This window comes from Patagioenas fasciata, chromosome 2, assembly GCF_037038585.1.
Source record: "Patagioenas fasciata isolate bPatFas1 chromosome 2, bPatFas1.hap1, whole genome shotgun sequence".
In the NCBI taxonomy this organism is placed as follows: Eukaryota; Metazoa; Chordata; class Aves; order Columbiformes; family Columbidae; genus Patagioenas; species Patagioenas fasciata.
The window spans coordinates 169,069,707-169,082,697 of NC_092521.1; the positions used below are offsets into that span (position 1 = coordinate 169,069,707).

Below are 12,991 nucleotides of genomic sequence, written 5' to 3' on the forward strand. Positions count from 1 at the left end.
CCCGTCCCATCCCCACCCAATCCCACCCCACACCATCCCGTCCCTTGTGTTCTGTCCCCCCCGGGTGCAGCCGTGTCCCCTCCCGCAGCCCCGGCCGCACCCCGTGCGTGGCAGCAGCTCCTCCGGCCCCGCTCCCGGTCCTGACCTCGGGGACCCCCGGCACGGGGTGACAATGGGGGGAAGCGGGTGACACAGAGCACGGGAAGGGCAGGAAACCCTCAGGATTGTGGAAACAGGGAGGGGCGATGCGGTGTGGGGGACACCGGAGCGACAACGGGCGGGGACCCGAATTAGGGACCCCCTGTCCAGGCCCCCCTGGGCTGTCCCAGGGAGCCATGGGGGGACACCAGGAGCAGCTTTGGGACAGGGGTCACTGCTCTGGCACTCAGCTGTCCCAGTGCAACTGGGGAGACTGGGATCCCAGGGCAGAGGGGGTGCTGAGCCAAACTGGGAGGGACCCACGCTGTACATGTGGAGATACCTCTATATTTGTTTATCTAGATCTATCTATATTTATCATATTTATTTCCCACTAGCGGATCCACATTGTGATCAGGCGGAGGGGAACCAGGATGCAGCCACTGGCGCTGTGCCCATGCAAGTGCTGCGTGTCTGATCTGGGTTCCCGGCCATGTATGTACATGTGTGTATATATATATATATACACATACCCACAGCTCATGTACACACCATAAACGTACATACGTGGGTATTTACGGTGTCTCCATGTGCTCAGCCTTGCTGCCGCCAGCAGCCGTCACCCTGCGCTTGAGCGCTGGATCGATGCTTTGTCCCCTCCCCCGCCTCCCCATTCCTTGGAGCACAGTGGGATCTGCCCGGGGGGATCGGCCCTGGGGTCCCCGCTCCAGCTCCTAGAGCTCCTGGAAGTGCAGCGTGTCCCCCATGCAGTGCAGGACACTGGCGAGCAGAGATGTGGGGACAGGTGGGACACCGGGTGCTGGGGGTGCTCGAGCTGCGCCAGGCACCCTCCACAAACCTCCCAAGGCAGAGGTGACCCCCCCCCACCAGGCACAGCCCCGGGGCCAGGTGGGGGTGACATGATGGGTACAAACCCCCTGGGGACAGCGCTGGGGGACGCGCTGCTGGGCAAGGGCAGGACCCTCCTGGGACACCACGGGCACCCGCGGTCCCCCCCAGCCCTGCGTCCCCAGTGTCCCCCGGGGCCCCGGCGCAGCGAGACAAAGCTCCGGGGCGCTGCCCGGGGGCCAGGCCTGGCAGGAACAGTTTATTGGCAGCCCCGGTACAAAGAGTTTGGGTACGTGCGAGCGAGGAAGCGGCAATGCCAACCCAGCGCAGCCCGGCTCGGTGGCTCCGATGGGCACGAACGAGCCCGGTCCCGTTTGCCGAGGTCCCTCCAGCGCTGCGGGCTGTCAGAACGCGCCGTCCGTTGAGAGACGAACCCCCGGCGCTGCGGCTGCACCCTCGGCAGAGCTCCAGGGCTCTTCTCACCCCCACAGCCAGTCCATGCGCTCCCGGAGCCGCAGCCGCGCCGGCGCTTGTCCCGGCACCGGATGGTCCCGCTCTGTCCCACAGCAGCGCCGGCCACCACCACAACCTCCCACAGTACATAATCCTCACGTCAAACCAAAGTCTGCTGCCAGCCGTCGCGGTAGCAGAGAAAAAGCTTAAAAACACGAAGCCCAAACGCCGAAGATTGGCCACAGCAGCCCCGCAGCCGCGCCGAGCAGCTTGGTTTGCCGGCCCTGGCTCCCCGGGTGCTCAGCACACACGGTAACAGGCTTGAGCAGAGCCCGCTCGGCTTGTGCGGCTCATTAGTTCTGCAAATTACCTGGAAAACGCTCATAAACAGCAGCCGGGTGCTGGGCAAAGGTGCTGCAGGTGTCACGGCGCGGGGGGCGAGCAAGGACGAAACAGCGAGGGGGGCGAAGGGAGCGGGGCTGCGACCACACAGCCCAGGCGGGCTTCGGAACGGAAAAACACTGTATTGACAGACTTACAAAAGTTATTACAAAACACAAGCACGAACCAGCAGCTGACGACACACAGACACCACTTAGAGCCACCTCAGGAACAACAGCAATTAGCTCCGAGAACTCGACCAATATTTACACAGACATCGGGAAAAACTCTGGTCAGTTATCTCATACATTTAAGTGCTTTAGATCAACTGTGGAATATAGTGTCACGCATTTCCTTGTAGTATTATAATAATAATAATTAATAATAATAATAATAATAATAATATACCACTTCTAGATAAACTAAAAACCAAACAGCTCTTTACAGGGGTTAGGAGAAGTTGCTTTCACTCATCTGACTTACCTGAGTGTGAGACCAAACCCAGTTAAAAAATAGCAATAAAATCGCCTTCATTGACAGGAGTCCGTGTGACGGACCAGCGGCTCCGCTCCCTCGGGCCGAGGGCAACGACAGCGCGGCCGGTACCAGAAAAATCCTTCCAAAGCACAGAGACGCGTCCTCCGCGGGCGAGCGGCCCAATTGCGCCTCCGCACGTGCCCTTCCCTCCTCCTCGGCCCTTTCCCCTGCCCAGCTCTCCTCCTGCACCTGCTTCTCCTCACCTCGCTCTCTGCCGCTCTCGGCTTTTCCGCCTCTGACAAATCCTACATCGTGCCCCTAACCCACCTTTCTGCCTCACGTGGTTCATCCCAGCCCTGGCCTTGCAGCGCGGCGCTGCCGTTGGAAACGCGACAAGGCGCCGGGGAGCGGCACCGGGAACGCCACTGGGAACGGGCACCGGGAACGGGCACCGGCACCATCCTGCCCTCCCTGGCGCCTCCAGCTCGCGGTGTGAAAGGAGCGGAAAGAAGAAAGCGAAAGCTCGTCACTCCGAGTATGCACAAAGATCGGTGGGGAAACACCTGCTAAATACGCACCCCGGAGAATCGCCCGGGGTTCTTCTCTGCAGGCGAAGATCCCACCCTGCGTCGGGACGGCCAGGACGCGCCCGGGCTGCGGGGAAGTCCCACGTCACCCCACGGGGTCCAAGAGGTGCCTGGGCCGCCCCATCAGAGTTTTTGTGTTTTTTTTAAGAGGAATTGCTTTGCTGCTTCGACAAAGCGGGCTTGGTTAGCATGACCACATGGATTAGCTGCGATACGAGTTCACCTCCCACCACGCTGCACATCCACCTGCTCGACCGTTACCGTCACCGCGAGCGCCTCCGGCCCGGCCCCCGCCGGGTGCTACTCCTTAGTTTCTTTTTTCACGCAGAGATGGCTGGTTTGGGTCCCCGACTCCAGATTGTGCTGCAAATCCTCCATGGGCTGCGGGTTGCGGGAGTGGATTTTCTGGTGGCAGTTGAGAGACTCTTTGTAGCGGAAATGCTTCCCACAGACCGGGCACTGGTAGGGGGTCTCCCCGGTGTGGACCCGCCAGTGTTTGATGAGGTGGTCGCGGCGGATGAAGCTCTTGCCGCAGGCCGTGCACTGGTAGGGCCGCTCGCCGGTGTGGATGCGCTGGTGCCGGATGGCTTTGGAGAGGTCTCGGAAGTCCTTCCCGCAGTAGGTGCACGTCAGCGGGCCGTCGCCCTTCCCGGTGTGCAGCTTCTGGTGCAGGATCAGGCTGACTTCCAGGCTGAAGCTCTCCTTGCACTGCGAGCAGGTGTAGGGCCTCTCCACCGTGTTGTTCACCTGGTGCCGGACGAAGCCGTACTTGAAACCGGAGCTTTTCTCCCCGTCGGGGCGCTTGGAGGGTTTGGAGCGGGAGGGCCCTTGGGCTTTCGTAGGGGTGGCTTTGGGTTTCTGCCGGAAGGTTTCTCCGTGCTCCAGCGACGTGCAGGCCTCCTCCTCGGCGTGCGCTTTCTGGTGGGCGGTGAAGAGCTCCTTGTCCAGGAAGCTCTGCCCGCACTCGCAGCAGATGTACGGCCCCTCCACCGCGGCCACGTCCTCGGGAACGTCCTTCTTGGCCAAGTCCCTCCCCCGGCGAGCGGAACGCCTCAGCCCGTTGCCCGTCGTGGTTCTCTGCTGCGGGGCCGATCCGCTGCGGTTCTTGCCGCTTGGCTTCATCTCTTCTTCCGGGCTCGAGAAAACTTCTTCCCACTTTCCTGACAAGGAGTCGGAGAGCTTGAGGCTTTCGGGATCTTCCTCGTCACACTGCTGTTCATCTGGCGGAGCAGAGACATTCGTGTCATTTCTTTGAGATAAGAACTGCCTCATTATTTAGACTGCAGCTCTCAGGGCAGAGGTGGCCTCTGGGTCACACGCACCGGGCACTACGGGGCTGCAGTCCCCGCTCAGAGCTACCTAAGCAGTACAGGAATGGAAACAAAGCCAAACGACTTTGACGTGGAATTATAGAACTATTCAGGCTGGAAAAGACCATCAAGCTCATCGAGTCCAACCGTAACCTAAATCTAGCACTGCCCCATGTCCTGAGAACCTCATGTCCGTCTGTCCAGCCCTCCAGGGCTGGTGACTCCAGCACTGCCCTGGGCAGCCTGTTCCAATGCCCCACAGCCCTTTGGGGAAGAAATTGTTCCCAGATCCAACCTCAACCTCCCCTGGCGCAACTTGAGGCCGTTTCTTTGTGTCCCTGTCTCCCCTCAGCTCCTGTTCTCCAGCTGAACCCCCCAGGTCCCTCAGCCGCTCCCATCACACTTGTGCTCCAGCCCCTCACCAGCTCCATTCCCTTCTCTCCACTCGCTCCAGCACCTCAAGGCCTTTCTTGGCGTGAGGGGACCAGAACTGTCCCTAGGATTCATGGTTTGGCCTCCCCAGGTCCCAGCACAGGGACGGTCACTGCCCTGGGCCTGCTGGCCACCCCAGTGCTGGTCCCAGCCAGGATGCTGGTGGCCTCTTGGCCACCTGGGCACACTCTGGCTCATGTTCAGCCACTGGCACCAACACCCCCCGGTCCTTTTCCAGCCGTGCTTTCCCAGCCTGCAGCGTTCATGGGGTTCTTGCGACCCCAGTGCAGGACTTGGCACTTGGCCTTGGTGACCCTCAGAAAACTGGGCTCAGCCCATCGACCCAGCTGGTCCAGATCTCTCTGTGGAGCCTCCTGCCCTCATGCGGATCAACACTCCCACCCAACCCGCTGTGCCTGCAGCCTCACTGGGGTGCGCTCCATCCCCTCATCCACATCACCCATAAAGACTCCTTGGGAAAGCTCAGACAGTACGACAAGGTCTCCACACAGAGCTACACAAAAAGCGTGTTCCTCAGCAGGAGGCAAAGCAGAACCGGTCTTTAAAACGTGGTTTGGGGAAAGGTAAAAAGAAAAATGAAGAGTAGGGAATAAAACCTCTCTTTCTTCTGGGCTTGTACTGCCAGAGGATGCCCCATGGCATAAACGGTAACTCAAAGTGACTGCCAAGGACCCTGAAAAGCGCCTGAAGGACCTGGGGACATGGAAAAAAGGGCTGAAAACCACGGATGACGCTGTGTCGAGCATTTGTGCACCCAGAGCAGACTGCTCAGCACTATCACAGGGCTCTTTGTCTGCTCGTCCCTTCACTGGATATCTAAACATGCAGCCTGAAAACAGGCCGCTTGGTTTGTGTCAGGCTGAAGCTCTGGGACAGCATCGGCCAGAAGAGCTGAGCTGCTGTGAGAACGGGGCCGGGAAGCCAGAGGCACCGTCCAGCGAGGGACGCGTCCCAACGTGGCTCACAAGCCCCCATGTTCCGGAGCAGGGACCCGGAGCGATGGGCGGTGACAAGGGCGCGGTTTGTGCTGCGCCACAAGCAGCCTGACAGAGAAAGCTGGGAGAAATATCGCTTTACGCATCTGTGGAAAAGACTTCAAGAGCTTTGCTGCCCACGCCATGTGTGGACCCGCCTGCCTCGGCTGCCATCCCTGAGCCCCGAGGGGAGCCCGGCAGAGCCCCCTGCGAGCGCAGCTCACCCGGGCAACCCCAAAAACCTGTGCCCGCCTCCCTCTGTGCAGCGCGGGGCCCAGCTCTGCGCCATCACTCACAGCTACCAGGGACCTCCATGCTCTCCTCTTCCTCGGAGCCCTCGTGGCTTTCGACCAGAGTCTCTTCGTATTTACTCCACGAGCTGTCGTCGGGACCAGGAAAGGAAAACTCTGCGTGCAACAGAGAGAACAACAGGAGTTTACGCTCGCGCCCGCTTTACTTCAGGAGAGATGGTCACATCGGGTAAGAAAAGCAACAGAAGAGACGAGCAGGAGAGCGCTGCCAGCCACGTGTCCGCTCGTCACCTCCCGCCAAGGCCCAGGACCCGGGTGGCTCACCGGTGCTGGGCTCTGTGGGGGTTTCTCCTCCCTCCGAGTCATCCTGATCCTCCACGTTGGGATCCTCGCCTTGCTCAATGCGGGACAGGAGGTCGGGCTTCGAAATGGCAGCATCTGCACATGAAAGAAAAAACAAGGAGGATCAGAGCGTTTCCTTCGCCCTCGCATGGGAGAGACTCTCCAGCCTTCGCCCAACAACCTTCCTGCGCTGCTGGAGGTGACGGGGACAGAAGGAGAGGCTCAAGAAGCTGCTCTCTGCACCGCTCACCCGGGCCCTGGGGTAGGAGGAACCGCGGCCGTGCTTACCTCCAGGCTTCCTTCCTCCTCCTCGCTCCGCTAAGGTCCGCAGATCCATTGCAAAGGGGACTCCAGCTCGGGGACAGCGGCAGAGCTGTCACAGCGGCCGCGGGGGAAGTGCCCTCCCCAGGCGGTTCCCTCCAGCCAGGGCCGCTCCGTCCCACTCGTCCGACTCAGCGGCTGCTCGTGGACGTGGGTGGGGGAAAGGGGACAGTCACCATCTCTCCCGGGGCGGGGAGCGCAAAACTTCATCTCCAAACCAGCGCGAGCTCTGGGCGCTCGTTCCCACCGCTGCGGAGCCGTTCGCCTTTGCGAGGGCTGAACCCCTAAACCTCATCGCTCAAAGGAAACCTTCAGATGAAGCACAGGTAGGTTTTTCTAAGCTCAGGCTTAGAATCTAAGCTCAGATCCACAGATCCCCTTCGGCGGGACTGGGGCGTTCCTGCGCCTCCAGCACAGGATGTTGGATTGGTTTGTAAACAGAATGGGGTGGGCATTATTCATCCTTCAGCTTTGTCCCTGGCACAGGGATGGCAGAAAACCTCTGTCCAAAAACACCCCAAAAAACAGAGGAAGAAATGTGAAAAACAAAACAAAACAGGACAAAAGGCCAGAACTGGGCCTGCACAGCACAGGGAGGAGCCGTCGCTCTACCACTGGTGTGCAGCCACGGCAAAATCATTTCTCCCAACACGCAGGTGTCTGCGAAGGGAACGTGTCCGCCCGAGGGAATCCCTGCAGCCAGGACGGGATGGAGCGAGCAGAGAACGCTTGTTCGGCTGTGAATGCGCTGCCCTGAGCCGGCTGCTTCTCCCCGGCAATACAGGAGCAGATATCGCAACCGCTTGCGCAAGAAACGTTCCTGGGCTGAGGCCGCGGTCAGACAGAGCACGGATGCACCTGCCAAACCTCACGTTTCTCCCCCACAGAAGGCTGAGCAGCAGGGGGGACAGGACAGAGGGGGCTGGAAGGAAGCTGGGGGGCAGGACACCCCTCTGCTGCCAGGTGCTGAGCGGCGAGTGGGCGGAGGCACCCAGCGCAGTGGATCTGGGGAGCTTCGCGTGATGAACTCCCCCTTCCCCGTCTTCAAACCACAGAATCAGAACAGTTTGGGTTGAAAGGACCTTCCCAGCCCCCCAGTGCCACCCCTGCCATGACAGGGACATCTTCACCAGCTCAGGTTGCTCAGAGCCCGTCCAGCCTGGCCTGGGATGTCTCCAGGGATGGTTCATCCACCACCTCTCTGGGTACCTGGGCCAGGCTCTCACCACCCTCAGGGGAACAATTCCTTCCTCATGTCCGGCCTGAATCTTCCTCCTTTAGTTTAAACCATCACCCCTTGTCCTGTCACAACAGGCCCTGCTCAAAAGTCTGTCCCCATCTTTCTTATCAGCCCCTTCTAAGTCTGGAAAGGCCGCACTAAGGTCTCCCCGGAGCTTCTCTTCTCCAGCTGAACAGCCCAACTCTCTCAGCCTGTCCCCAGCAGAGCTGTTCCAGCCTCGGGTCATTCCTGGGGCTGCTCTGGCCCCTCTCCAGCAGCTCCATGTGTGTCCTGTGCTGACGGTTTCTCCCCTCTCACTCCTCCTCACAACCCAGGTGCTCACTCAGAGACCATCAGGGAGCCATGGTCACTGCGGTGACACTCGTGACATCCATCACCGTCAAACTGAACTAATTCCCACCGCTCACACCCTCCCCACTCCCCAGTCCTGCAGGTGCAGCTGCGGTTCCCGTCTGGGAAAACCTGCGGCAGCCGAAGCCCTGCTCATCTTTACCCATTGAGATGACAGCCTCGTAGTTTCCTTTCATGATGTGCCTGTAGAGCTCCTTCTGCCACTCGTTCAGGCTCTTCCAATCCTCCTCCTCGAAGTTAAACGAAGCGTCATTGAACGCCACGGGGACCTGCAATTAGAGGCACCGTACGCTAGGTTGTTTTGTTTCCTGAAGAAAACACCCAGGGGATGTTTTATCGTTCAAAATCCTCAAGGGCTGCACAAGACGGTTCCACGCGGGTGACGTCCTGCACACAGCGCCTGGCACAGACTCTTCCTCACTTAATTTCTGAGCGCTTCAGCCTCTGAAGAGGAACTGGGGATGTTACCAAACCCAGGTGGGCACACGGGGCTGAGCCTTGTGTGTAACTAACACAAGGGGACCTGCGCTCATCAGAGAATCGTTTGGTTGGAAAAGCCCCTCAAGATATTCAAGTCCAACTGTTCCCCCACCCCCGGCACTGCCTCATGTCCTGAGAACCTCCTGTCCGTCTGTCCAGCCCTCCAGGGATGGTGACTCCAGCACTGCCCTGGGCAGCCTGTTCCAATGCCCCACAGCCCTTTGGGGAAGAAATTGTTCCCCAGATCCAACCTCAACCTCCCCTGGCGCAACTTGAGGCCGTTTCTTTGTGTCCCTGTCTCCCCTCAGCTCCTGTTCTCCAGCTGAACCCCCCAGGTCCCTCAGCCGCTCCCATCACACTTGTGCTCCAGCCCCTCACCAGCTCTGTTCCCTTCTCTCCACTCGCTCCAGCACCTCAAAGCTGATCCTCCTGACCCTCTGACCGCCGTTGTGAGCACTGAGGTGATTCCGGTGCCCCTGGTGATACCTCTCACCAAAACGACACCACCGCTGGGAAGCTGTATCGTGAACACGGGGAACATGCAGAAAAACAACCGGACAGGGGACACCATTACCTTGGGGACTTCCCCCTTCGCCCCAGGGGGCAGCCGCAGGATCCAGAAGTTTCTGTTCTTCAGCAGGTTCTCCATGTTCTCCAGGCGCCGCTGGAGCTGCCCGTACTCCTGGATGAGGGTGCCCAGCGCCGTCCACTTGCTCTCCAGCTGGTTCCCAAATTCCACCGCCGTCTTCTCGCAGCCGATCAGCTTCGTCTCCGCCATCCTCATCCTGCCCTCCAGGTTCATGAGCTGGGCGGCCTGTGTGTCCACCTTCCTGTCCACGGTCTGGATCTCGGTGACCAGCGTCAGGGAGAGCTCCGCGGCCGGGGGCTCGGGCTCGGCGCCGGGGCTCTGCTCGGGGGCGGCCAGCGGCTGCTCCAGGGCCAGCTCCTGCGACTCCATCCTCCAGTCCAGCTCCTGTGGGCGCACACATGGGGCCTGGGTCCGCCGGCCGGGCCGCGGGGGGAGCGGGGCCAAGAGGCCTCAGGCGCGGGGGGGCGGGAGACGGGGCCGGGCCGGGGGGCGGCGGCTACGGGGGAAAGGGGGTGCGGGGAGGCGGCGGCGGCGCTTACCTGAGCGGGGGCCCAGTCGGCCATGGCCCAGCGGGTGCGGTGGCGGGGGTAGCGGAGCGGAGCGGGGCGGGGGTAGCGGCGGCGCCTCCTCAGCAGCAGCGGGGCAGAGCGGCCATGCCGAGAGCGCGGGGCACGCTGGGAGCGGCGGCGGGCGGGGCCGCGGCGACACCTAGCGGCGGGGCGGACCGCCGCTCATCGAGAAGGGGCGGCCGTCAGCGCCGCATCCCCGGTCGCGCGCTGATTGGGTGGCGGCTCGGCCAATCCGCGCGGCGCCCGCTGGTGGTGGACCAATAGCTGGGTAGAGCGGGGCGGGGCGTGCCCGTGCGCGCGCTCCCGCCAGCGGCAGCGGGAGCGCGCGGGCCGGGGGCGGGGCCGGGGCTGCGCCGGGCGCGAGCGGACGGGAGGGGGCGGGGCCTGGCCCAGGTGCGGCAGCGGCACCGGCAGCGGCACCGGCACCGCGGGGCTCGGCGGGCTCGCCGCCGGCCTGTCGCCATCGTCCCGCTGCGTCGCATCCTTCACCGCCCCTCCCGCAGGTGAGGCCTCGCCGGGAGCAGCGCTGGGAGCAGCCGCCGCCTCTCCCCGAGGATCGGGCCGGTGCCATGAAGGAGGACCGGGACCACCCCGTCGCCCTGGGTGAGGCTCCGGGATCACCGCGGGACCGTCGGTGTCCCCATCCCCACGGGGGATCACCGGCGGCATCACCGGCCGCCCCTCCCGTTGTCCCCGTGCAGGTCTCGCCGTCACCAAACCCGACATCCTGGCCGAGGTGGAGCGCGGGGAGGCGGCGGCGGCGGCGGGGGGGCCCTACGGGGAGCACCGGAGCCCCGGGCCGCACGCGGCGCCCGCCGGCCCCTCTCAGGGTGAGCGGGACACCGGGGAACCGGGCGGGAGCGGGGCGGGGGGTGGGCTCGGTCCCGCCGAACCGGTGGGCGGGTCCCGGCGCGGGGTGACCCCAACGCGCTCCCGTCCCCACAGGGCCCTGGCTGGGGAAGGAGGTGAAGAGGGAGGAGGGGGTGTCCCCACCGCCCGGCTGCCCCCCGGCCCCGCTCACCGGCCCCGGCGACCTCCCCGGCCCGCTGCGGGAGCACGGCTGCACCTACTGCGGCATCGCCGAGCCCGGGCCCGCTAACGGGGGGTTCGCCCCGCCGCCCCCCGCCCCGGAGAGCCGCCGCTGCCGCCCCGGGGAGTGCGCCGAGTGTGGCCGAGGCTTCGCACAGAAGCCAGACCTGGTGCGGCACCGGCGGGAGCGCGGCGGCGAGCACGGCTACACCTGCGGCCGCTGCGGGAGAGGCTTCGGCGAGCCAGCAGCCACGGGCAGCCACGGCCGGGCCCCGGGGCTGGCGGAGGGGGGCCCGGCAGCGGCACCGCGGAAGGAGCGGAAGGAGCTGTCGCTGATGGAGAAGGTGCGGGTGCTGGAGATGCTGGAGGGGCCCAAGGTGTCGCAGAACGAGCTGGCCAAGCGCTTCGGGGTGTCGCAGCCCCAGATCTGCCGTATCATCAAGAACAGGGAGCGGATCCTGAGCGAGTGGCACCGCCACGGTGACCCCGAGCGCAAGCGCCGGCGGGAAGGGAAGGATGCGGCCCTCGAGGCTGCTCTGCTGCGCTGGGTGGAGGGCGCCCGCGCCGCCGACCTGCCTGGTACAGGCCCCCTCCTCCCGCTCACAGCCAAACCGCTCGCCAGGGCACCGGGCCGGCCCGAGCCAGAGCCCAGCAGTGCGTGGCTGCCCCGCTTCGGGGCTTGCCACAGCCTCGCCGGCAAGAAGCCGCCAGCAGGGGAGGAGGACACGGAGCAGCCCACAGCTGAGCACTGGGCCAGCACGGTGCTGCCCGGGCTCCTCCGCAGCTACGCGCCCTCGGAGATCTACGCCTGTGGCGAGACGGGGGTTGTCTACCCCACCGGTGAGAGCACCGGCGACCGGCTGACGCTGCTGCTCTGCACCAACGCCGACGGCTCGGAGAAGGTGCCACTGCGGGTGGTGGGGGAGACCCCCCGGCCCCGCTGCCTGCGTGCAGTCAACCTGGGGCAGATGCCCTGGAGCTACCGTGCCGGCAGCCTGGCCGCCATGACGGCGTCGCTGTTCACCGAGTGGCTGCAGGAGCTCAACGAGGGGATGCGGCGGCGGGGGAAGAGCATCCTCCTCCTCCTCGCCAAGCACGAGGCGCACCCGTACCTCCAGCTTTCCAATGTCAGGATGGTGTTCGTGCCACCGGCTGCCGCACTGGCCCAGCCCCTGGACCGCGGCATCACCAGTGACCTCAAGGGCCACTATCGGCGGCGGCTGCTGCGGTGGCCGCCGGTGGAGTGCAGCACGGGGCAGCCGAGCCTCCTGGATGTCCTGCACATGCTGGCGCAAGCCTGGGGCGACGTGCATGCAGGGCTCATCACCGTCTGCTTCCGCGCCGCCGGCATCAGCCCTGACGCCGAGGCCCTGGCGTTCGGCCACGAGCAGCCGGACCACCGCACGCTGATGGACGAGGAGCTGGAGCGCGACGAGGAGCCGGCGGACGGGGACGAGGGGATGGCAGAGGACATGGGAGAACCAGCAGCGGTGCAGCCCTGCCCCTCGGAGCGGGAGGTCTGGGGGAGCCTGGCCACGCTGCGGCGGTACCTGGAGTGCCGGGCCACCTCGCCAGAGCTCTTCCAGGCCTTCTACGAGCTGGAGGACGTGGTGCACATGGTGTCGGCCAGCGCCGGGCGAGCCCTGAGCGGGGACACCCCTCCCCAGCAGTGAGCAGAGCAGCCAGCACACGCCTGGGCCTGCTGGTGCCCATGCTGGGGATCGGTGCTCGTTGGGGCTGTCACCAGACACTGGCACTGTCCCCTGCGGCGGTGCTGCGTGAGTTGTGACGTGAGGTTTGCTGTGGGTCCACGCAGCTTGGGGGCAAAGCGGGTGCCCAGTGGGGAGCACCGTGTGTGAGGGCTGCAGAGCCACCACACTCTGGATGTCACCCCTCGGGGCAGTGCCGGAGGCTGGCGGTGGCAGCGCTGGGGGACGAACCCACTGCCAAAACCTCCTCCCGGGGGCGGCTGTAGGCAGCAGCTGTTGTGGAGCTGCCCTGGGGGGGTTTGCCCTGAGTGGGGTAGCTGTGTGTGCTGGGGTGGGGGGACATGGGGTGGTGCTGCCGTGTCCCCATGCTGGGGGCAGCAGCTCCTTCCCACAAGGGCTTGGGGTACCGGGTGATACTGGCTGTTGTCACCATGAGGTGCCCAGAGGTTTGCACAAGGCATTAAAAAGGCAGAATTCAGCAAAACGCA

General features: G+C 63.8%; 2 protein-coding genes across 2 annotated transcripts; one reads left to right on the plus strand and one right to left on the minus strand.

Moving 5' to 3' along the window:
- Positions 1–1,231: 1,231 nt before the first annotated feature.
- Positions 1,232–9,875, minus strand: LOC136099138 (zinc finger protein 783-like). Its single transcript, XM_071805465.1, has 6 exons — positions 9,736–9,875; positions 9,182–9,580; positions 8,270–8,396; positions 6,198–6,311; positions 5,919–6,029; positions 1,232–4,105 (listed from the first exon to the last, which is right to left on the minus strand). Exons 1-6 carry the CDS (start codon positions 9,757–9,759, stop codon positions 3,186–3,188), a joined length of 1,695 nt encoding a protein of 564 aa, XP_071661566.1. The 5' UTR covers positions 9,760–9,875; the 3' UTR covers positions 1,232–3,185.
- A 261-nt stretch (positions 9,876–10,136) lies between these two features.
- On the plus strand, positions 10,137–12,991 carry LOC136098365 (tigger transposable element-derived protein 3-like). Its single transcript, XM_071805463.1, has 4 exons — positions 10,137–10,158; positions 10,269–10,368; positions 10,467–10,595; positions 10,711–12,991. Exons 2-4 carry the CDS (start codon positions 10,335–10,337, stop codon positions 12,465–12,467), a joined length of 1,920 nt encoding a protein of 639 aa, XP_071661564.1. The 5' UTR covers positions 10,137–10,158; positions 10,269–10,334; the 3' UTR covers positions 12,468–12,991.

Bases quoted from the DNA above. Each gene is read 5' to 3' on its own strand.
- LOC136099138 (XM_071805465.1), bottom strand. From the start codon at position 9,759: ATGGCCGACTGGGCCCCCGCTCAG. The intron at 9,581-9,735 runs GTAAGCGCCGCC...GTGCGCCCACAG, and splicing joins CCGACTGGGCCCCCGCTCAG to GAGCTGGACTGGAGGATGGA. The intron at 4,106-5,918 runs GTGAGTGATGGC...CTGCTCCGCCAG, and splicing joins CATGGAGGTCCCTGGTAGCT to ATGAACAGCAGTGTGACGAG.
- LOC136098365 (XM_071805463.1), top strand. From the start codon at position 10,335: ATGAAGGAGGACCGGGACCACCCCGTCGCCCTGG. The intron at 10,369-10,466 runs GTGAGGCTCCGG...GTCCCCGTGCAG, and splicing joins GGACCACCCCGTCGCCCTGG to GTCTCGCCGTCACCAAACCC. The intron at 10,596-10,710 runs GTGAGCGGGACA...CCGTCCCCACAG, and splicing joins GCCCGCCGGCCCCTCTCAGG to GGCCCTGGCTGGGGAAGGAG.